The sequence below is a fragment of the Cetorhinus maximus genome, chromosome 22 (assembly GCF_964194155.1).
Source record: "Cetorhinus maximus chromosome 22, sCetMax3.hap1.1, whole genome shotgun sequence".
Lineage (NCBI taxonomy): Eukaryota > Metazoa > Chordata > Chondrichthyes > Lamniformes > Cetorhinidae > Cetorhinus > Cetorhinus maximus.
In genome coordinates this window covers 5,249,972-5,274,093 of record NC_135900.1, presented here as the reverse complement: position 1 = coordinate 5,274,093, position 24,122 = coordinate 5,249,972, and the positions used below count along the sequence as shown (strand labels likewise).

At 42.9% G+C, this 24,122-nt stretch overlaps 1 protein-coding gene across 1 annotated transcript in view; it reads right to left on the bottom strand.

Moving 5' to 3' along the window:
* LOC144696418 (anoctamin-4) overlaps window positions 1–24,122 on the bottom strand; it is a 172,675-nt gene that overhangs the window by 46,682 nt on the left and 101,871 nt on the right. Inside the window, exons 8-13 of the mRNA XM_078567672.1 lie at window positions 13,991–14,097; window positions 10,488–10,543; window positions 10,020–10,141; window positions 5,757–5,891; window positions 3,883–3,979; window positions 180–240 (exon numbers count right to left, since the gene is read on the bottom strand). Of these exons, the coding sequence (XP_078423798.1) occupies window positions 180–240; window positions 3,883–3,979; window positions 5,757–5,891; window positions 10,020–10,141; window positions 10,488–10,543; window positions 13,991–14,097 (578 nt within the window). The remainder of the gene's footprint in view (window positions 1–179; window positions 241–3,882; window positions 3,980–5,756; window positions 5,892–10,019; window positions 10,142–10,487; window positions 10,544–13,990; window positions 14,098–24,122) is intronic.

Sequence of the window (24,122 nt, the reverse complement as noted above, 5' to 3'; positions counted from 1 at the left end):
ACACATTTTGGTGGTGTGGTATCAAAATTATAGCAATATAAAATCAATAGTGAACCAAGTAGTCAATGGTGAAGGAAAATCAGGCAACGTGTAAAACCAGCTGTCAATTTGCTAATGGCGCCCCCACCCCCTCAAGCTCCATTTCTATCCCATAATTTCCTCAGCAACAGGAATCTTACCCCACACAGCCATGAAAACAGCAAAGAATACAGTTGCTCCATTGTCAAAGAGGTGAGTCACCTGCAAATGGAAAACATTCTTTCATTATTGGACACATTAGGAATTAGCGGACTTCTCTTTAGGAGCGAACTTTCCAAACATCCCACAATGCACTGCCAATAACACTGCCCATTTCCTGCCTAAGCTCAATAAACAGATTTCTGAAAGTGACATTTTCTCCTCAGAACCTTGAAACAACTTGCTTCAGTAAAACTGCCGGACGTTGTTTAAATGACTGTGCTTGAAATATGATATTCACTTGAAGTATTCGGAGCTTTCCAATGTCCCTTTGGAATACCAAATGGAAAGCACAGGATAATTTGGCCATCAGTCATAGATCCGTGAGGAAAACAAGAGTGTCGCAGTTACATTACTGGACTAATAATCCAGAGACCCAGGGATCCAACCCCTAGCAGCTAGGTGGAAAATTATTAAACCCTCCACAATACAGATTGAGAGTCTGTTTAACTGAATTCAATCTGGAAATAAATTTCTGGTCTCAGTAAAAACGACTATGAAGTTGTCATATTGATGTAAAAAACCCAACTGGTTCGCGAATGTCCTTCGGGGAAGAACCTGTTGTCCTTACCTGGTCTGGGCCTGCGACTCCAGTCTCACGCCAATGTGATTGACTCTCTTTCACACACAAGTGTATTGGAAACCTGGAACGCCCTCTCTCTAAAGGCTGTGGATGCAGAGGGGCAGCTGGAATCGATAAGATTTCCTTGGGCAAGTGATATGGAGCAAAGGCCGAGTTGAGGTGCACATATGGTATGACCCGATTGAATGACCCGATTGAATGGCAGAGCTGGTTCCCGCGGGCCAAATGGCCTCCTCCTGTTCCCCTTAATGGGGAAGGTTTGGCAATCATCTGCTCTGAAGATCAGCCTTCTTTAAGTAGCCTTGAAGGCACAAGTCTCCTTTTTTCCCAAGAGAGCATCATATTGATTTTACAGACGCTGTTGCTGATACAGAATGCTGAGAGGTTTACAGCCATTCATAATGGACATGAACTGGACTCTGTGGCTTGCTGGACCTGTTCTGTGCTTGGGTGCAGTTCCAATGATTGGTTTATGGACAAAGAACCCTCGCTCCTTACACAAGAGCTAAAATACTGCAAGAACTGGAAGACAGACACGCAGAGTGCTGGTAATGCTCAGCTAGTCAGACAGTGGAGAGAGGAACAGAGCTAACATTTTAGATTGCTCATCTATCATCAGTGCTCTGTTCTGCCAAAAATAATTCATCGACCCAAAACAGTTTCTTGCTCCACAGCCTGACCAGAGTTCTTCAGCATTTTCAGTTTTTATTTTACATTATATTAGCTCTCACTAGTTAGTCTGTGGATGAGCCCAGGAACAGTGCTCTATATATTTTTCACTGTGACCTTCCTGATGGAGATATTACACTCCACAGATTTCAACTTGCACTGAAACGACTAAAAAAAAACGGAAGAAGATAGGCCTGAATTCCCCTCAAAAAATTCTCTGGAACACTCTCCTCTAAAAAAGCTGCTGAGACTGGGACCAGGTGGTCACAGAGTTAGGCTAACTCCAGAGACATGTCAAAATGGTGGGCAGGGCCCAGGTGCAGAAGTCCTGCCCCCATTTCCAACAGATCCCAGTTTTTTTCCTGGCAGGGGAAGGGGGCAGGGTGTGAACTACACAGGCAGAAAACCCAAACTCAGCACTAATTTCAAATGGTCCTGCTGAGTTCAAAAAGACCCATATTTGGCTGTTTCAAGAGCCTTAACCTGTAGTGTGGGAGTCATGATTCTTGAAGGGTGGACAAAGTCTGTTTAAGTGTCATGATCTGCAGCCTTTTAAATCCCCAACTCTTTAAATGTTAAAAATAAAATAGGTAAAGCTGTCAAAATTTAAAGTATAAACACCCTCTGCTGGACTGCTTTGATTCACAGGCCATCTGATGTAGGTTAGAATAAACCATTACCCTCTGTTCCATTTCAATAGAGTTCTTTGATGACATTTCCCAACGTATGTTATTACAGCAGAGCTGATTTTCCCCAAGTTCCTCCATAAAGACTGTGGCACACTTTCCAAATGGTAACCCACTTGCTCTCAGCTGGCATATTTCAGCCCATTCTAACTTAAATCTCATTTAAACCAGTTTCACCCCAGGAAGCTTGCCCCTTGCCTGCTACCACCATCAAGGGTAGCTTTGCCGATTGGCTTCCATAATGGACAGTCACTCTGCTTATGCCTTTTACTTGAATGTCTTCACCCGTATATGTCTTTAGCTTGGCAGCTGTTTCTTCTAAACTTAACTGACATTCACCATTATTCAAATATCTTCAGGTATGTTCCCCAATTACTGTAGTGGAAGCTCCTGTGTCCACTTCCATTCTAACAGGTCTGCTATTTACTTTCACTGTGACAAATACTGGTTCTGTCTTTCCAACTTTCAGATTAAACAACGAGTAAATGTCTGAATTTGTTGTTTCAGGCTCTTCTCCATTGTCGATCTCACTGGGCTTTTTCTTTTATTTGCAAGTTTGCTTGAATCTTTCCTTGCACTCTCTCATTAGATGTCCATTTCTGTGAAAATATCATTTGTTTTTTTAAACTGCCAATCGTTAAAAGACGGCTCATTTCCACCTCTATTGAAATTATTCTTCAATGTCGCTGCTAAGTTAATTTTTCCTTACTTTTCAGCTAGCGGGGGGGTTTTCCCCGCTTCTCGGCAGTCTTGCATTTTCATGCCCTTTTCGGCTGGGGTTTCCTGCCCAATGTGGAGGGTGGCGCCATTTTGCACGCCCTGCGTTGCCTTTGAATCTCTTACTGCGCTTTCCATGGCCAGCACTCTCTAGAGCCTTCTTGAAATCCAGATTTACTTTGGACAATAATCTCTTTTGAATCGTGCCCTCATTCACACCACACACTAAACAATCTCTGAGCATGTTGTTTAGAGATGTACCAAACTCTCAAATGTTCCGTTAACTGCTTCACATTTGCCACGTAGCATGCAACTGTCTCACCCGGGGCTCTATTGTGGTTGCCTAGGATCCGCTTCCAGTTGGCGGGGCCCAACTCTATCCTACCTCTGGGAGAAAATTGGGTGGGACAGGACCGTTTAAACCTGAGGCAGGTCTGCCACGTTGGGAAATCTCAGCCTCAGTATCGAAAATCTTGCCCTGGGAACCAATGAAAGTGTCAAAACGGAGATGGGTAGATTTTTGTTGAAGAGTATTATGGATTGCAGATCGGAAGCAGGTAGATGGAGCCCAAGTTAAAGATCAGCTATGATCTAACAGAATGGCAGAGCAGGCTTGAGGGGCTGAATGTCCTTGGGTCCTACACCCCTTAAATTCCTTAAGCACAACAAGTGCTCAAAATCAGCTTTGGTTAATCAATCATTGCCGTTTGAAAAAAAAAGGGAAGAATCCAAAGATTTAACAAACAAAACTATCTTTAAGTCAATCCTCTCGCAGTTGACCACGTTCCAACTCAATGGGAAGAGGAAGATTAACTTCCAGCATAAACCGGACACACTTTAAACATCAGGTCCAGCTTTGGCTTAGAATAGAATGGTTTCCGTAACAAGCAGATGCCCCAAAATACCTTGTAGTAGTTGTAAATCTACCTCACTTTTCCTTAACATTTTTTTTTGCATCACCATTAAAGCAGATTTGGTAGAATACCATACCTTGGCATATACACAGCTGTATGACAACCGCATGTAGCGGCAATGCTGGTCACAGAGAGGACACATAATTATTTCTGTTGCTTGGCAGATTTCTTTACTAGAGGAAGAAAGAAGAGACATGACATTACATTGAAGGTATTGAGTGAATACAGGAGAGGCCACTGACGAGAGACTCGAATTACATGGCGAGACCTAGAAATGGTCACCTTAGAGCATGACAAGTTAAAGGGGTGATTTGTTAGAGGGGTTTAAAATCATGAAAGGTTTAGATAAAGTCAATAAGGAGAAACTGCTTCCAGTGGCAGGAGGGCCGGCAACCAGAGGACAGATAGAAAGCAATTGGCAAAGAAAAGGAGAGAAAAAAAAATTCAGAGTTATGATGATTTGGACGGCACTGCGTGTAGATTCAATATCAGCTTTTAAAATAGGAATTGGAGATCTATTTGGAAAGAGTAACATTTTCGGGGCTCCAGGGAACAGCAAGGGGAGTTGAACTAATTGGATAGCTCTTTTGAAGGGCCAGCACAGACCTAATGGGTTGAATGGCCTCCTTCTGTGCTGCATCTACTTTCACAGCATTGGATTGCTCAAAACCAGTAAAAGGAAAATGCTAAATTCTTCTGGAGGAGGGGGATGAACAAATAAAATTCGTCCCTAGTGACAAATTTTTCTAAAATAAAAATGGCAAGATACTTCATTTCTCATTATTAATAATCTATGCTTTACTTATGGTGAAATTGATACAGTGCCTAGACTGATCATCAGAAACGGTTCAGCAGCTGATATCATCCTTGCTGCTAGCCAGCTGCGCACTACATGTAAATATCCAACTGATTCAGAGCGATTTATCCTTCAAAATATTTTAGAGAAGTAACTAATGCAGGTGACATGTGCTGGTGATGTGAACTAAATTAAATTTGGAATGAAAGGGGATTCGCATTGCAAAGATCGACAGCAGGTCCAGGGTGAGAAAGTGAGCAGAGAGCTCCTTGTGCATTTTAGCAGGAAGCCGGACTTATGAATAAAAAAAGGTGGCCGGGTATAAAATCCATCAGAGCTCATTGTCACAGAGTCAGAGTTATACAGCACAGAAACAGGCCCTTCGGCCCAGTGTCCATGCCGGCCATCAAGCACCTATCTATTTTAATCCCATTTTCCAGCACTTGGCCCTGTATATTCCAGCAACCTGTGACCAGGGTTTAGCAAATACATTTTCACTTTTCCTCACCTGCTTTTTATGCCAAAGTATGTAGAGATTACAACTGTATTTATACAGCGACTTTCATGACCCCAGGACATCCCCAAGCATGTCACACCTAGTGACATACTTTTTCCAAGTGAAATGACTATTGTTAATGTCGGAAAGGTGGCAGCCAATTTATGCACAGCAAGCTCCCAGAGGCAGCAATGTGATAACGACCATACAATCTAAGCGGCATTGGTTGAGGGGTAAATATTGGCCAGAACACTAGGGAGAGCTCTCCCTCTTAAAGTAGTGCCACGCAATCTTTTAAACCCACCCTAAAGGGCAGACGTGGCCATGATTTAACATCTCATTCAAAAGATGGCAGCTCTGACAGTGCAGCACTCTGAGTACTGCAACGGGAGTGTCCGCTTGGATTTTGCGCTCAAATCTCTGGAGCGGGACTTGAGCCTAAGAGCTTCTGACTCAAAGATGAGTGCGCACTTTCCACTGAGCCGCAGCTAACAACAATCATCTGGCCTAGATCACAAATTTTCAATGCCTGCACAATTTCAACAACAAAAAACAATGCCCAAGTTCGCCCTGTTTTAAAGCAACACTTTAAATGCAACTTAATCCCATCGAAGACCAAATGAAAAAAAAAATCCCCAAACATGATTCTCATCCTTACCTTACTTGGCAGTAATCAAGAGTGAAAACTCCATACAAAAACACTAGTAAGCCAACAATGGCTGCTGGGAATAGCATTCCGGTGTACCAGCCTAACCAGGCAAAGTATAAACCAATCTTCTCACCAAAATAGCGCCTGCAAACATCGAAGGAAACAGATTATTGGTGAGACATGGAAGGCGGGAAGCCGCTAACCTACATACCTCTAGATCGAGTTTCCAACGCACCAATAACCGTTCAATAAACGAACACGGGTTTCCCAATTCAAGGAGACAAATGATGGCAAACTCACTATAGCATGGAAAGTGAAACATGGAGAACCCTTTTAGGCTTCGTTTACAATGCCCTGGATTACACCAAACACAGGCTGGCAGGACTTGCTCCATTGGAAGCAGAAGGTTTCGAAACAGCCAAAGGAACTCAAGAACAGAAAGAAAAAATGGTTCAGGCTACAGTTGAAGCCAACGCTAATGCTGGCATCTAAGGAACGTGGAGAAGACGACTTGAAAATTCCTTGAACTGCGAGGCTATCCATGGATAACCACCTGTAATTATTTAGTCCCAGAAAAAAAAAGGGAAAGAAAATGACATGACAGGTCAGTCATGGTGCTCAAAGCAACGCAGGTAAAGTTGAAATGAAACACGTCTATCAAACAAGGGAAGACCATTAGGCCCAAAAGGCTTACTGCGTCTGATTAGATGTGACAGCCTGTTCTTGTTTTAAAGTGTCCTGTTATCCTGGGTTTCCTCATTTTACAAGAAGTCATTGATTTTTTTCCCTAACTTTCAGTTTGCAGCTTTCAGCAAAAATCTGGGCTGTTAATTCCTTTATGAGCTATCCCTGAGCCAGTGGTGCCCTGGCTTTGAAAGCTTGGCAGACAAACATGTTTGGTGTTGCTGAACTTGGCTCTCTTTAATGTTCTCATTATTTTAAAAGCTATATGTTGCATTAATGCAATAACCAGTACAATATACAATACTGTGCCGCACAAGTCAAAGAGTTTAAGCCAAAGCGAACTCAATGGCGTTATAAACACTTAAACTGGCCAAAGTTTCATCACTGCAGTAAGTTCTAGCTCTCTTGCTGAGAAAGTGAAGCGGCTTTAAACACACCCAAGCTGGTTAGTGTAAATCCAAAACTGATTTTGCACCAACTTGGAGGTGACAGAGCCCTAATGGTTCCGAAGTGAAGCTGAGCAGGTCTACCACTGCCAAACCGTCAGGGATCTTTGGTAAAGTGCTAGACCCTGACACATCTCTATAATGGGATCACACTATTACTGCAAAGGCAAACAGCCTCACACCAAAGTACAACTGTAGTGTGAACAAGCCTTTTAAGTTCAATTTCGTGCTCCTTTTCCCCTGGATAAGCGAATCTGAGATTTGAAGTACTTATTTGAGAAACGTATTCATAAACGTCTGGATCCAATGTATCCAATCTCAATTCTGAAGGTCTTTGGTGCTTCTTGTGGACCAGAAACAAGTTTTTTTGTAAGTGATCGATCAGCTCACCCACTGGCACTAATTCAGAGTTCACAGGTTAGAGTCCAACATGCAACAGCAAGTCGGCAACCCTTTCCGCATCTCTCTCGCTTGAATCCAACAGAAATAACAACGTGGAGAGATATGAAAGGGCTGCTACTCGCTATGGGCCGTTTTAGTCTCTTGTGCAAAGTCAGGACCTACTCCAAAGTAACTGTCCTCAAGGTTCTCATAAGCTGACCTGCACGCCACAGTCTGATATTTCTCAATGTTATAAATATTTCACCACTTCCTCTAGGGAACAGCACAAAACCACTAATCTCCAAAATCCATCTGTCAAACTCAACTCAATGTGAAGGTTAACATAAGCCTCTGAAATATCAGGATGCTCTCTGTAGCTGCTTTTATTTGGTGATATTTCCTGCACTTAATCAACTTCTCCCAGGGAATGTAAATTAAAACAAAAGAAATCATTGTCAACAGCTAATGGTAAAATCTTCTGAATCGTAAGTGAGAAACCATGGAGGAGCAGAGTGATTTAAGGGTCCGTGTACATGAATCTTTAAAAGCGAAACTAATAAGATTGTGTTCTCCTTTATCTCAAAAGGGGGATAGATTACAAAGGGGTGAAAGTCATGGATTTTCATGGGCCACAGGGACTGCAACGGTTCAAGGCAGCAGCTCACCACCACCTTCACAAGGGTAACTAGGGTTGGGTAATAAATGTTGGGCCCAGCCAGTGACGTCCAGGTCCCACGAATGAATAAATAATTTAAAAAAATCAAGTTACAGCTGTATAAGTTTTTGGTTAGACTGCACCTGGAGTAACTGTGTTCGGTTCAGAGCACCGCACCTCAGGAAGGATATATTGTCCTTGGAGGGGGTGCAGCACTGATTCACCTAACAAAGACAGGGCTAAAGGGTTGCAAAGACTAGGCTTGTATTTCCTCGAATTATGGAATATTAAGGGATGGTCCAATTGAGGTGTTTAAGATGATTAAAGGATTTGATTGGGTAGATAGAAAAGAAACTATTTATGTTAGGGGGGGTGTCCAGAACAAGAGGGCAGAACCTTAAAAATGAGAGCCAGGCTGTTCAGCAGTGATGTCAGGAAGCACTTCTTCACACAAAGGGTAGTTGGAATCTAGAACTCTCTCCTCCAAAAGTTAAGGCTCGGGAGGGGGAGGGAGTAGGGGACAGTGGACGTCAATGGAAAATTTCAAAACTGAGGTTGATAGGTTTTTGTTGGGCAAGGGCATTAATAGATATGGAACCAATGCAGGTAGATGAGAGTTAAGATACAGATCAAATACCATCTACCTACCAGAATGGTGGAACAGAATAAATAAGCTAATGGCTTCTTCCTGTTCCTTATGTTCTGACTATGTTCTGTTATGACTAAAGAAACTCGCAATGCAGGGATGAATCTCCCTTTACAATACAAGACTTGCTGCAGGAACAAAGACAGGTCCAATTATAGCTCCTGTGAATTTGCCTGTTTTGGTTCTAGATCAATGCAATGGGCTGGTTATATCACTGGTACTATAAACTTGTGATTGGGACCCTGTATAAGGTGGTGCATAACCAATGGAGGTAGGTTATACTGTCACTATTCACAACCCTTGCTGCTCAACGATCAGAAGTCTCACACATGGAACCACAATGACAGAGTCTCTCTCATGGGAACTAGTCTTGTGCCTCTCACTGTAATAGGTTTCAATCTGATCTATGACAACACTTTAAGATATACTTCCCATGTTCTCGCAACAATAAATGGGTCCCTAGCATGGAATGCTTTTCTAGACTTGAAACGATATCAACGTTCCTTCACTGTGGCTGGGTCAAAATCCTGGAACTCCCTCCCTAACAGCACTGTGGGTGTACCTACACCATATGGACTGCAGCGGCTCAAGAAGGCAGCTCACCACCACCTTCTCAAGGGCAATTAGAGATGGGCGATAAATGCTGGGCCCAGCCAGTGACGCCCTCATTCCATGAACAAATAAAAAAGAAAATCATTCATGGTCAACCAAACAAAACATTTTTAGAAAATGGAAAGAAAATTAGCAAAACATCCTTGTTTTTGCATTTTTTGTTAAAGTTTTATTGGTCACTGGTTAGGCACCACTTGGAATATGTCTAATACTGGGGCACCATGCTTCAGAAAGGGGTGAAGAGGCCACAGGGAAGACTTACTAAAATGGTCCCAGGGATGAGGGAGTTTACTTATGTGGAGTCACCAGAGAAGCCGAGATTATTCCCCATAGAATAGAGAAAGTTAAGGACATGACAGAAAGGTTAAAGATCATGAAGGACAATGATAGTGTAGATTGGGGGAAAAACTACTTCCAGTGGCAGAAGGGCCAATAACCATAACACAGGTTTAAGGTAACTGGCAAAGCCAGGGTGGTGCTGTGGAGGAGGGTGGGAGGAAACGTTGGAGGGAGTGAGGAGAAACTTTTTAAATAAACACACATGAGTTATGATCTGGAACGCAATGTCTGAAAGTTAATTCAATAGTAATTTACAAAAGGAAATTGGATATTCCCTCAAAACGGAAAATTTGCAGGACTATGAGGAAAAAAGGAGGCGGATTGTGGGACTAATTGGACAGCTCCTTCAAAGAGCCGGCACAAGCACGATGGGCTGAATGGCCTCCTCCTGCGCTACAAGATTCTACGATGCCAAGTAACGGATGAGAGAGAGTGTCGAAATTATATATTATTCACGCAACAACAATGACTTTGTTCCAACATTGCAGGTGGTGACTGGACAGGGTTACCTGACTAGGTCAAGTGGCTGATATTTGTACCACACTCCCCACCAGGCCCAGCACTCGAAGAGGAGGTGTCGGTGGTTCACGGCTCCGTGAGTCTTTATGGAATTTTTGCTTCTGTGGCTTCCCTGAAAAGCGCACAAAAAAAAAACTTAACAGTAAAAAGATTAAAATATTAGAACTAGTCTTCCCCCGGCCTCCTCGCCCACCCCACAACCCCAGCTCCTCACCACCAAACCCTGCTGCTGCTGTTATTAAGTAAAACTTGTGTCAGGTTCAGCAATTAATTGGTTATTCCAGAATTTTACTGCAGCATTTTGCTTCGGACACACTGCTTGGGAAGATTAATAAAATTACGATTAAAACAAACTTTTCATTCAAGGCTTCAGGTGAATTTGGCACCACAGGAGAGCATGATTAATACAGTTAAGCAATAAGTTATGATCATTTTCCGACACAAAGCTCCACATTTACCTCATGAAGTGGGAATGCTGCCTCATAGGTGTTGTTGCCAAGTAAACGATTGAGTCCTAAAGAAATGAACATTAAGTAGTGCTGAAAATCTGACAAGTAGGATTAAAACAGGCAACTTACCACACAACTGTGTCAAACTTACTCGCTGTGTTACCTAATGGAAATAATGTCACCTTTCCCTCACCTCCAATTCTTTCTTTGTTAACTGCCCATCACTAATGAACCTTCCTACAAATCAGGTCAGCTATAGATTTATTTGGGATGTCCAAGTTTGGTCAGCAAAAGGCAATTTAAGCTGATGGAGGCCAGGCTTTGCCCCTCTGTCTTTAATACGGACACCGTGTTTTGATGAGCACTCCCACTCCGATTCGGTTATGACCTGGCAAGTCTCATTCAGAAGTAAAACCAGTCGGGGGTGTTTAATTCCCATCCTTTCAATCAGGGATGAAGTGTTTGACAGGTGGAGGTAACCACTGACCACCTTACTCCACCCCTCTGGCCCCTCTCATTCCTAATGTACCTCATCTGGACTTTCACAGGATGGACACAGACACAGACACAGACACACACACACAGACACACACACACACACAGACACACACACACAGACACACACACACAGACACACACACACACAGACACACAGACACACACACACACACAGACACACACACACACACAGACACACACACACACACAGACACAGACACACACACAGACACAGACACACACACAGACACAGACACAGACACACACACACACAGACACACAGACACACACACACACAGACACACACACACACAGACACACACACACACAGACACACACACACACAGACACACAGACACACACACACACAGACACACACACACACAGACACACACACACACACACAGACACACACGAGATTTGCATAAGTGACAATTTATTTTTGAGCCATCACTGCCATGTGGTGGTGGTGGGGTTGGGACAGGAATTAAAAGGAAGTTAATTTAAAGACTCAGTAATGGGGAGAAAGTCATCATCAACACTCTCCTGCACAAGAGGAGATTTCCTTATGATTAACAGCTTGTACAACCAGCAAGATTATCTGAAAAAGGGGCGAACATGCAGGGTTACAGGGCCAGGATGGGGAGTAGCACAAGGTGAAGTGCTCATTCGGAGAGCTAGTACAGATATGTTGGTTCGAATGGCCTCCTTCTGTGTTGTGACAACTCTGAGAAGACTAAAAATCGTGCGATTGCTTCCCCCGCCCCTCTTTTTTTTAAGGTGGTCATACTGTTAGTGGTTTCTCTGGACTATGACTCCGGTTAATCATACACAGGGTATAGGTGTAACACCACAAGAACAGGTCAGTGAATACTAATGGACAATAGGGGCTCCAAGTCCAGCTGAATGCTTAATATTCAGCATCATTTCAGAATAAAAATGATATACTGTCTGATCTATAAACAACAAATATGTTGGGATTGACGCTATTGAACATCTTAACACTTAACACTCCTGTGCAATACAGTGTAAAGCGTAATAGTTACATCAGAAAAAGGTCAATGGGCCAATGAACTTCTCAGTGCTATATCTACAATTGTTTTTAAATCAACAGCTTATGGATTCTACAGTAATGAGTTACATTAAACAAAAGTTAATCAGTCATTGGCAGCTTTCTGTTCAGTTAGTTGAAAGCTTACTTTACATCACACCATTTATCTTCTTACTTACGTTGCTCCATGCTACTTTCTAAAGTATAAAATGTTAAATTTTTGCAATACCATCTTTGGCTTCAGTGTGCGCTCCTGCAGAATAAATTTGCATAATAACCTGAGATGATGAATGGAGTGATGTAAAGTAACTTCTCAATGAAGTGTAAGAATCCTGCCAGTGACTGATTAACTTATGTTTAACATGTGGTGTCTTTAAACATACCAACATATGAAATAAGAGAAGTAGGCCATTCGGCCCCTCGAGTCTGCTCTGCCATTCAATAAGGTCATGGCTGATCTGTTTGTGTTTTGAGTTCCACATTCCCATCTAATCCCGAATAACATTTGATTCCCTTGCCTAACAAGATTCTATCTACTTCTGCCTTAAAAATATTCAGTGACTCCGCCTCCACTGCTTCCTGAGGCAGAGTTTTCCCAAAAGAAAAGATTTCTCCGCATCTCTGTCCTATAAGGGCGATTCCTAATTTTAAAACAGTTCTGGACCCACAAGAGAAAACCATGCTGACTCTTTCCAATTACCTGGAGTTTTTAAAAAGTGTGCAGCTGTAACCTCTTTAATGATCGACTAACACATTCCCCACGGCAGACATCAAGCTAACTGGCCAATGGTCTCCTGTTTTCTGCCTCCCTCCCTTCTTGAATAGAGGGGTTATATTTGCTACTTTCCAGTCTGATGGAAAGTTTCCAAAATCTAGGGAATTCTGGAAATTGACCTTTCTCAGGTGTAATAAATTCTCTTAACACTCCTCTGCAATGCAGTGCAGATCTTCAATAGCATCACTCCCAACCCACTGGATATTTAGAGATCAGTTCAGGATATCATTTTGGACTGAAGTGATGCTGAATATTAAACAAGGGATTCAGCTCCACCTGAAAATAATAAGGCTTAATTTTTCCTTTTCAGTTTTGTTCCATGAAGTTAATTTGCTGAATTGTCGAGGCTCGGGGGGTGTAATAATGATATATAAATGATCACACTCATAACCCAGAGCAATTGGTAGTTTATGGGAAACTATGGAAATATTATTGGACAAAGGTTCTTATTTCTTTATTCAAAGAAAGAGGGCTTGTTTGAACCGAAGTATTGATGAGCTATTGAGAATAAGTCATGTTATACAGGCACATTAAGAAATATGAGCCGATAAAGAGAAGTCACAACAATATTGCTGACAGCAAAACTCCTTGCTGGCAGTGGGCATAAGATCACTTTTCTACTTAATTGGATAAAATCACATGTTAAAATTAGCCCCTATACACAAGTGGGGCAATTTGTGTTATGTGTATTTGTGCATCTACTGGTGATTGGGAGAATAATTACTGGTTGGCTTGCATGGCTTTGGGCTTGGGGAAGCAAGATGAAGCCTAATTTGTGGGTAAAGATGGTCTGGATGGTGGGGTTAATTAGACCAAGGCAAATGGCATTCAATTCGGGTTTTAAAGTCAAACATTGTCATTTTTGTATTCTTATTGCAAAAATGCTTAGTCGTTTTTTTTTTAATAATGGAAACTGCCCCACGTCAACAACTCACGCTTCTCGACAGTGGAGGTGCTAGAGCTAACCGGAAATTTCCGTTATAAATGGAGACAAAAGAATTTGTAAAATGGGGAACTTGACAGGAAAGAATTGACAAAGGCAAATTTTTAAATACAATTCGTATTGACCGAAAACGATATGGTCCATTTGCCTCTTACAAGCAGCTTCTAGCTTTAAAAATTCTGCTATTGACAACAGGTAATCAATAGCATTCACTCGTTCTCTCGGAATAAAGCAACAAGGCTTACCAATTTTGTTCTTGCCCTCCTCATATTTAACCCTCTGTAAAATGTGGTGCAGAATTCTGCTTCTTGTTGCATTGTTGAAGAACGTGTCTTTGTTGTTTATAATGAAGCTGAAATGAAACAGAATGGGTTTTTCTCAGTCACCATTTTCATCGCATGTGCAGGCCATTGATCAGAAACGTAGAGGCTCCTAAAATGTTGATTTACGTTTTTAAGCTTAAGAAACCCCTGAAGAGGGGTAGCACCATGCACTAAAGCCAAAGGTTTTCAACTTCTTTGCAATTTGCAAATGATTGCATCACTGTTATCACAATGACATAATAAACATAACAACACCATCATTCCAATAGCTGAAAGGTCATTAACCAGAGTCACAGGTTCAGAGGTAACACGAGAATCTTTTTATTTGAGCGCAAGTGATTTATTATGATCTTGAATTCACTGCACAAAAAGGGATTTAACAGAGGCTTTCGAAAGGGAGCTGGATAAGTACTTAAAAAGGAGAAACTTTGCAGGGATTTGGGCAAAGCCTGCAGGAGAAACGGTGCAACAAAGCACTCTTGAAGGTTATCGAAACCTCAAAAAGGAAGGAACAGGGTATTTTCGGAATCATTGTTAAGAGGCTGAAACTGTGGAGGTCCAAAGTGACTTTGGGGTCCAGGTAGAGAGACAATTAAATTGTCGTGAACAGGAAATAATCAAAAGGACTGATGGAATGCTGGCCTTTATATCCAGAGGACTAGAATGCAAGGGTAGAAGTCACGCCGCTGCTAAACAAAGCCCTGGTTAGACCACACCTGGGAATTACTGAGAGCAGCTCTGAGCACCACATCTTAAGAATATTTTGGACTCGGAGGTAATGCAGTGTAGATTTACCAGAATTATACCTGGGCTCCAAGGGTTAAATTACAAGAAGAGGTTACACAAACTAGAGTTGTATTCTCCAATTTAGAAGGTTAAGAGGCGACTTGATCTATTCAGGGGAATAGAGTAGATTACAAATGGAATAAAAATAGTTCTGCTGCTTGGGGAGATGAGAACTAGGGGACAGTCTGAAAGTGTGAGCTAGTTTGTTCAGGCGTGAAATGGGGAAACGTTTCTACACAAAAGGTTGGCAGAAGTTCAGAACTCTCTTCTGCAAACAGCAAATGATAGATCAATTATTAATTTTAAATCTGAAATTGATGGATTTTTGTTAAAGATATTGAGGGATATGGGGAAAAACAGGTATATGGACTAAGTCATGATCTCATTGAACGGCAGAACAGGCAAAGGGATTAAATGGTCTCTTCCTGCTCCTATGCTCTTATTTAATAAGCCCTAATTTGCAGTGCTGGGACTGAGGTGTGGGACTAAACTGAACAGCTCTTTACAAAGACCTGGCAGGGTCATGATGGGCCAAAATGCTGTAAAATTCCATGATCCTGAGAAATGTAAAAATGTTAGAGAGAAGTAGAAATGAATAATTGTTTAAGCCAAATCCAATATTAAGAATTCTTTCAGCAAGATTGCAACTGAGAAGCAACCAAAAGTTCACCATAGCAACAGGAGCAGGCTGTACAGTCTCTCAAGACCCTGCTCCTGGGTTCTACCAGGGCCAGTCAGCTCTTGACTTCATTACAGCCAATTGGTCAAAACATGGACAAAAGAGCTGAACTCCAGAGGTGAGATGCAGAGTGACTGCCCTTGACATCAAGGCAGCATTTGACCGAATGTGGCATCAAGGAGACCTAGCAAAATTGGAGTCAATGGGAATTGGGGGAAAAACTCTCCACTGGTTGGAGTCATACCTAGCACAAAGGAAGTTGGTTGTGGTTGTTGGAGGTCACTCATCTCAGTCCCAGGACATCACTGCAGGAGTTCCATAGGGTAGTGTCCTCGGCCCAACCATCTTCAGCTACTTCATCAATGACCTTCCCATCATCATTAAAGATCAGAAATGGAGATATTCACCACTGATTAGAATTGCAGTGTTCAGTACCACTTGTAACACCTCAGAAACTGAAACAGTCACTGCCTACATGCAGAAAGGCCTGGACAATATTCAGGCTTGCGATGATAAGTGGCATGTAACATTTCTGCCACACAAGTGCCAAGCAATGACTATCTCCAACGAGAGAGAACTTAACCATCTCCCCATGACATTGAATGACACCAATCACCGAATCCCCCATCATCATCATATTGTGTATTACCATTAACCAAAACTGAATTGAACCAAAACTGAACTGGACCAGAGTGGTTACAACAGCAAAACAGAGGCTGGGAATTCTGCTTTGAGAAGTCACCTTCCGACTCCCCAAAGCCTGTCCACCATCTACAAGACATAAGTAATACTTTCCACTACACAACATGTACTGTCTACTTGCCTGGGTGAGTGCAGCTCCAACAACGCTCAAGAAACTCCAAGCCACCCATGACAAAGCAGCCTGTTTGATGAGCACCCCATTCACCAACTTAAACAAACAATCACTCCCTTCACCAATGCAATGGCAGCAGTGTGTGCCATCTTCAAGATGCACTGAAACAACTCCAAGACTGCTTCCAAACCAGCAATCTCTACCAGCTAGAACAGACAGATACTTGGGAGCATCACCACCTGCAAGTTCCCCTCCGAGTCATTCACCATCCTGACTTGGAAATATATCGCTGTTCCTTCACTGCCGCTGGTCAAAGTCCTGGAACACCCTCCCTAACAGCACTATGGGTGTACCTACACCACATGGACTGCAGCGGTTCAAGGTGGCAGCTCACCACCGCCTTCTCAAGAGTAATTAGGGGGTGGACAATAAATGCTGGCCTGGCCAGCGACACCAGCCTCACTCACATTACTACATCATCCACCACAGAAGATTCCATAACTGAACTGACTGGTTTCAATATTCTAGCTAAGTTTAAAAGGACTCAAAACCAGTAAATCGGTGTATGTACCCTAGGATGGTAATTGAGTTAAGGGATGGAGCCTACAAACTGCTGGCACTCATTACAACGGAGTCAATGAACACAGGGGAGGTCCAATTGGATCAGAAACAAAACGATGACAAAAGAAAGCTGAGGCTACAGGGTTCTGATTGAAGGTCACAGACCTGAGACATTGCGATGAATTGTACAGCCCCTGTTAGGCTCCACCCCTGACCTACCCTTCATATTATATGAGGGGCAGGGAGGTTGTCAATAGGCCCAAGGGTGGACGGGCTGCCTGACTCCCTTTAATGGATAATTAACTGCCATTCAAGGGCCACCCTCTGCCACTGCCACAATTATTTGGCTTGTGGGGTATGGCAGGAGGAAGGTGAACAGCCCAGCAGCTTTGACAGAGTGGGCTGCTGCCAGGCAGAGAGGGGGAGGGGGTACCTTCTTTGGGGGTCCCCTGGGCCAATGGGAAGCACCCACCCCCAAAGGTAGTACTCCTTTTTATACCTCTCCACCCTTGGACTCTCTAACCCCCTCACCCTCTCTCCCTAGAGCCTCACAGCCTGCCCAAAATCTCTGGAATTACCTTAACTCCTGTATCCACCTTCTTCTTGGGAGCTGCCTGTAATGCCAGCAGTGGCCACCACTCACTTCTGGCGCTGCTGGGACTACAGAGTTGCTAGCCAATCAGGTTGGCCAGCAGCTCTCTCGGGCAGGACTTCCTGCCCCTTAGTGGTGGAAATCCCACTCTTAATTAATCAAGGATGCCCCCTGACCCCAAGTGTAAAATTCTGTGGGTGGGGCTGCTGGATTTCACACTAGCCAAGTGCCAAATGATTTAGGTGGGGAGCAGGGAGGGTACTCCATCCCTCCAGAAAATTCACCACCTTAATTCTGCTTCTCTCAACTGCTTAACCCGAGTATTTCCAGCATTGGCACTACAAATTGGTCAACAGAAATATACAATTATCTGGATCCCCTGTTAACTGGCAGCCAAAGTGGTTTCAGAAGGATCATGTCTGGTTTAACCAGCTCCCTTCAACATGTTTTGAGGAGCTGGGGGTGATGTTGAATATTCTATGATACAATAGGCCCTGACTAAGGCTACTGCACAAACTCAAGGTATGGGCATGTTGAGTAAAAGTACAGATAAGGAATAAGATCATTGATAAAGGGAGCAGCAAGCTCCAATAAAGAAATGGATGCTGGACTGGGGAGAAGTACTGTGTGGACAGTTGAGGTACTCACTGCTTCTGATCTACAATAAAGTGACCTGGACTTGAAAATGCAAAGTAAGTTGGCCAAAAGAATAGTCATGATTGATCCTGAACATTTCAAGTTAAACCGTGACTGTAGCATGAGTAAACATGGTAGAAACCCTCACACACACACACACCTCCTACATTTATATTGTGCTCCCTCACCATTTAGGTTAAACATTGCCAGAGTTCAGGGCTGGCAGTTTTGCAAAAGTTTTTAATAAAATACCTTAATTAAGTTATAAATGTTGGATGCCAGTCATCAGTAACAGCTGCACCACAAAGCATATTAACAACTCCCTACAAATCCAATTCTCTCAGCAGTTATCCAAAGCTAATTCGTGGAGCAGAATTATTTCGAGATGTGTGCACCTGCAGTTTGGGGGGGATTAGCCTGGCTTTGATATATTGTTGGAATATTGGCTTTCCATAAAAGGGAGGTTTATGTAAAAAGGTCACAGGCTGGACCTGTCTGCCAACCAAAAAACCCCTGGTGATTGCAGGAACGGGGAGCTCAGGATAAGTGATCGAGCAGGAGAAACTACATTAGTCGGCTGGCTGGATTTTCTGGTCAGTCTTAATGGGTCAACCTCTTTATGATCAATGGGTTACTGTTGGGTTAAAGCAACGCTGACTCAGATAATCAAAGCGGAGAAATCTACTTCCTTTAAGAAAGTACCAACCCTGCTCGTTTTAAGTTTTAAGCTGCATTTTGTACGAAGTGTTTGTGCTTTCTGTCCATTATGCCCAGTTATACAACTCACTATGTATTATTATTATTTCAACGTAATTCTTGAAAGGGTTGTAGAATCAGATTCAAGAGCAACTTTCAAAAGAAAACTGGAAATATACTGAAAAGGGAACCGTTTGAAGGGCTCTGTAGAAAGTGCAGGGAGCAGGGGAGTGAGATTAATTGGTGCAATGGGCCAAATGGCCTCATCCCGTGCTGTATGATTCCCTATGCACAGGAACAGTGATTCCCGAGATTCTTGGATGATTTCCAAGACTTTGACCACTGGCATCAGCAAGAAGAGAGTTTTATGGGGCAACAGTTTTAATTTTTCCTGAAATAGATAATTTTGGCATTACAAAAGCAACCACCTTTCCAACCAAATTAACTTGGCTCCCTGACCGCTGCTGTCGTGTGCTTTATTACTGTCTGAAGCTCAGAGTGCATATGAGTAGGCCATTCAGCCAGTCAAGCCTGCTCCACCATGAGCTCATCTTATTGTGGCCTCAACTCTTTCCCGTCTAACCCCCATAACCTTAGACTCCCTTGTCAATCAAGAATCTATTTAACTCGGCCTTAAAAATATTCAATGATCCAGCCTCCACGGCTGTCTGGGGGAGGAATTCTACAGACTAACGACCCTTAGAAAAAATTTCTCCTCATCTCCGTCCTAAACGGGAGGCCCCTTATTTTTCTTAAACTGTGCCTCCAGTTCTAGTCTCCCACACAAGGGGAAAACATCTTCTCAGCATCCACCCATCAAGTCCTCTCAGGATCTTGTGTTTCACAATAAAGCCACCTCTCATTCTTCTAAACTCCAGGCTGCCCAACCTTTCCTCATAGGGTAACCCCACCCCCCCCCCGCCCCCACCCACTCCCCAATCCCAGGAATCAGTCAAGTGAACGTTCTCTGAACTGTTTCTAATGCAATTACATCCGTCCTTGAGCAAGGAGAACAAAACTATACACAGTAATCCAGATGTGGTCTCACCAATGCCATGTACAGCTGTAACATAACTTCCCTACTTTATATCCCGCATATAATGCATGTAAAGTAAAGCTTACTTCACTGCAGCCCCCCCCCAAACTATATAGTGATAGGAATGAATGTGAGAACATTACAGTGTAAATTAATCCCTTTGGGATTGTACGTGTGGATCTAGTTTATGCGCTTTTTTGCTATTTGCATTTTCCTCTGCAAAGCAGTATTGAGTGAGACCAACCACATATTTTGCATTGATTAACTCAAAGATAAACTGCTTAGGTTTTCCATTGCACAGTACATTTGCTGGTTCAGGGAGTCTCCAAGCTAACTGAAGCATATACTGATATTGATCAAACAACGCACAGGATGAGCCTTACATCCTCCTGCCTGAATCAGAGAGCAGAAACGTACTGGCATTAATTAGCAGAGCAATTAGATTCAGAGACGTGCAGGAGTGAAGAGATCTGAGGGTTTTGGGCTGGTGGATGTTAGAGGGGTGAGAGATAGGGAGGGGCAAGAGATAGGGAGGGGCGAGGTCATTGGCAGAACTTAACAAAGGTTAAGAATTTTACAAACATAAACAGTGCATGACAGATTTCGATGCTACTCAGTTCCAAACATTTTGGGCTGAATTTTCTGAAGAATGACAATAGTCACCTTGCCACTCTGCTCCTATTTACTTGCACCGGAGCTCCACGTTACGATACAAGAGAAGGTACAAGCATAAGGCAAGTGGGTGGAGGAGGAGCTCAGTAGTCTAATTAACCAGGAGGTAGGACTGATTTTAATCCTTCTAACTTTTTCTGGGTAACCATTCTGGTTAAGTGACTTGGAACCATTCGGAATCTCTGAGTCTAAATCAGTTTCTGAGGGTTCCAGGCACAGGGGAGTTACCCAATCAAAGTCCAAATTTGCCAGACAATTCCCACAGCCAGTGTATTAGGACATCAGAGAGGGCCCCCCCCCCCCAACCCCAAGCACATCTTCCAGGGGGTTATGACCAGCCAAAAGGTCCAAGCTGTGGGCCTCGAGGCTGAATGGATAGCATTCTGGCATCCATCAGGAGGTCGTGGGTCCATGTCCCACTCCAGAAGCAGAAGCACAAGCACAAAAATATAGGTCAAAAGTCCAGCACATTGTTGAGGGACAACGCCTCCAACGGAGGTGTAGTCACTTGGATGAGATGTTAAGATTGAGGGATTAAATGAGTTCTGATGTCAGGTCACAGAGCTGAAACATTAACTGTTCTCGACTCTCCACCGATGCTGCCAGACCTGCTTAGTTACAGAGCGTTTCCAGCATTTTCTGTTTTTATTTCAGATTTCCAGCATCTGCATTATTTTGTTACGTTAAATTGAGGCCCTGTCTATCAGCACAAAGCCCCTACAGCCTCGACTTGAAGAGCTGGGGAGTTCTCCCCAGTGTCCTGGCCAATATTTATCCCTCAACCAACATCGCTAAAACAGATGATCTGGTCATTCTCACATTGCTGTTTGTGGGAGCTTGCTGTGCACAAATTAGCTACTGGTGTTTCCTACATTACAATGACTACACTTCCAAGAGCACTTCACTGGCTGCAAAGCACTGTGGGAGCATCCTGAAGCAGTGAAAGGCACTATACAAATGCAAGTCTCTCTTTAATCCAGTCAAGGCAGCTCACCACCACATTCTCAAGGCCAATAAATGCTGGCCCAGCTAGCGAAGCCCACATCCCATGAATGAATTTTTTTAAAAAGTGGGACAATGCAACAGACTACTATTGGTGTTTAGGAAACATCCTGATGCATAACATTAACTGATGAAAGGTTGAATATTGCTGAAAAGAAAGGCTTTTATTTTTGTTGAAGCTTTTTGTCTTATACTCATCAGGACAACTGGTGCATTCTCCATGGCACAGCGTCTCTACCGGAGTCCACTTGCCAACAAAACCAATCAGCACCCTCTTCTCATACAGTATAAATATGCTGTTTCCTCCGACATTGGTATTTTCTTGCAAATTGTCCTGAGTGCAAGTCAAAAAAAAATCTCTTATTCAGCAATACTCAAGTTCTGCATTACCAAACGACTATTCATGGAAAGTTGGACAAATTATGTTCTGAAACATTCAATCTAATTTTCTGTAAACTCATTGTAATAACTTAATTATTTTCCTTTCACCACCAATTCATTAATTTAGGATTAAAACATTTTCTATTACTCCAACTTAATATCTGATGCTTACTGGCTAAATTAAGTTTCTATTTTCATCACACATCACTTCAAGTTGAATTGTATACCAATGAGTTTTTTTTTGTAATTTTAATGGGTATCTGATTACTTTCTTTGTGAAATATTTGCTCCTAGAAAGAGTAACATCCATACTTAAAGAGGCTCTTAAAGAGGCTCTTAAAGCCAGGCTCTGTGCTGGGTCAATGGCCCTTTGTTAGATTGGTCCTTCAATTCGAGTTCCCTCACTTTCTTCATCCTGCACGTTGATGATTAGGAAGTTTCAGCTGTTCAGCCTCTAATCCAGCCCAGTTTCTCTCTGTAAAGTCACCTTGGAACGTTGTACCTTTAGTAAAACTGCTAGCCTAGGGAGAAATTCCCAAGGTGAATGGTTAATCAAGTAGAAAGACTGAAGTGGATTTAACGAGGAGTATGTATACAGGGAAAGCTCTTCTATGGTTCTATGGAACGTGACAGTTAATATAACCCACACTGGGTCCAGAAGGTGCTGGTCGTCCTCAGGTCCACAGACATAAGGCTAGATTGCAATTCCAGGACTAGTTTTGGTTGGTCATCTAGTGTCAGTTAATAACACATGCGCTGTTCCAGAAATTAGATTTAGGGTATTTTAACTCCAGTAGCTTCATTTAATCTCATTGTTCAACCGTGCAATCATTGTTGATTGGGTAAAAAGGGTAATGTTTATGAATAGTCCGCTCTAACCATTGGCTACACAAGGTTTAATGTAAACATTTCCTGTTGGGAAAACAAAATGATTAAGGTAGATGTTAAACTTTTCCCCCAGGGGCGTGATTAAGTTTTCATCATTATCAATAGGGGTAAATCCCACCAATTCAATGTGGAGATGGTGGCCGGCCCAGGATGAAAGACTTTGTATATTTAAACACACCCCACAAAATCCAGAATCAGTATACAACTTCATCTGCATTCACAAATACACGTTCCTAAAATGTGAGTAGTGCTGGCTAGGCCAGCATTTATTGCCCATCCCTAATTGCCCATGAGAAAGTAGTGGTGAGCTGCCTTCTTGAACCGCTGCAGTCCATGTGGTGTAGATACACCCACAGTGTTGTTAGGGAGGGAGTTCCAGGATTTTGACCCAGCGACAGTGAAGGAACGGTGATATATTTCCAAGTAGGATGGTGAGTGGCTTGGAGGGGAACTTCCAGGTGGTGATGTTCCCATCTACCTGCTGCCCTTGTCCTTCTAGGTGGTAGAGGTCATGAGTTTAGAAGGTTCTGTCGAAGGAACCTTGGTGAGCTGCAACAGTGCATCTTGTAGATGGGTACACACTGCTGCCACTCTGCATTGATAGTGGAGGGAATTAATGTTTAAGGTGGTGGATGGGGTGCCAGTCAAGCAGGCTGTTAAGTCCTGAATGGTGTCAGCTTAGAGTGTTGTTGAATATGAACTTATCCAGGCAGGTGGAGCTTATTCCACCACACTCCTGACTTGTGCCTTGTACATGGTGGACAGGCTTCAGGAAGTCAGGAAAGGAGTTACTCATTGCAGAATTCCCAGTCTCTGACCTGTTCTTGTAGCCACAGTATTTATATGGCTAGTCCAGTTAAGTTGATTTGGTGATGGTAATGCCATTGAATGTCAAATGAGGGGAATGGCTAAATTCTTTTGTTGGAGATGGTCATTGCCAGGCACTTCAGTTACTTGCCACTTATCAGCCCAAGCCTCAATGCTGTGTCGGTTTTGCAGTATGAAGGCACGGACTGTTATATTATCTGAGCAGTTACGAATTTCCAGCTGAAGTATTTGAGCTCGATAACTGAATGTGAGGCTAGTTGGGACTTTTGGATTAAAGCCATTATGACAAAACTCTTAGCTATGCTACAGCATCCACAGGGTCCAAGTTAGCATGTATAGGGGTCCAGAACATGGGCTCTAACCTTAAATAAAAAGTCAGCTAGGTTGTACAGGAGTCATAATCAGGAAGCAATTTCTTCACACACAAAAGGTAGTGGAAATCTGGAACTCTCTTCCCTAAAAATGCTGTCTCAGATATTCCTG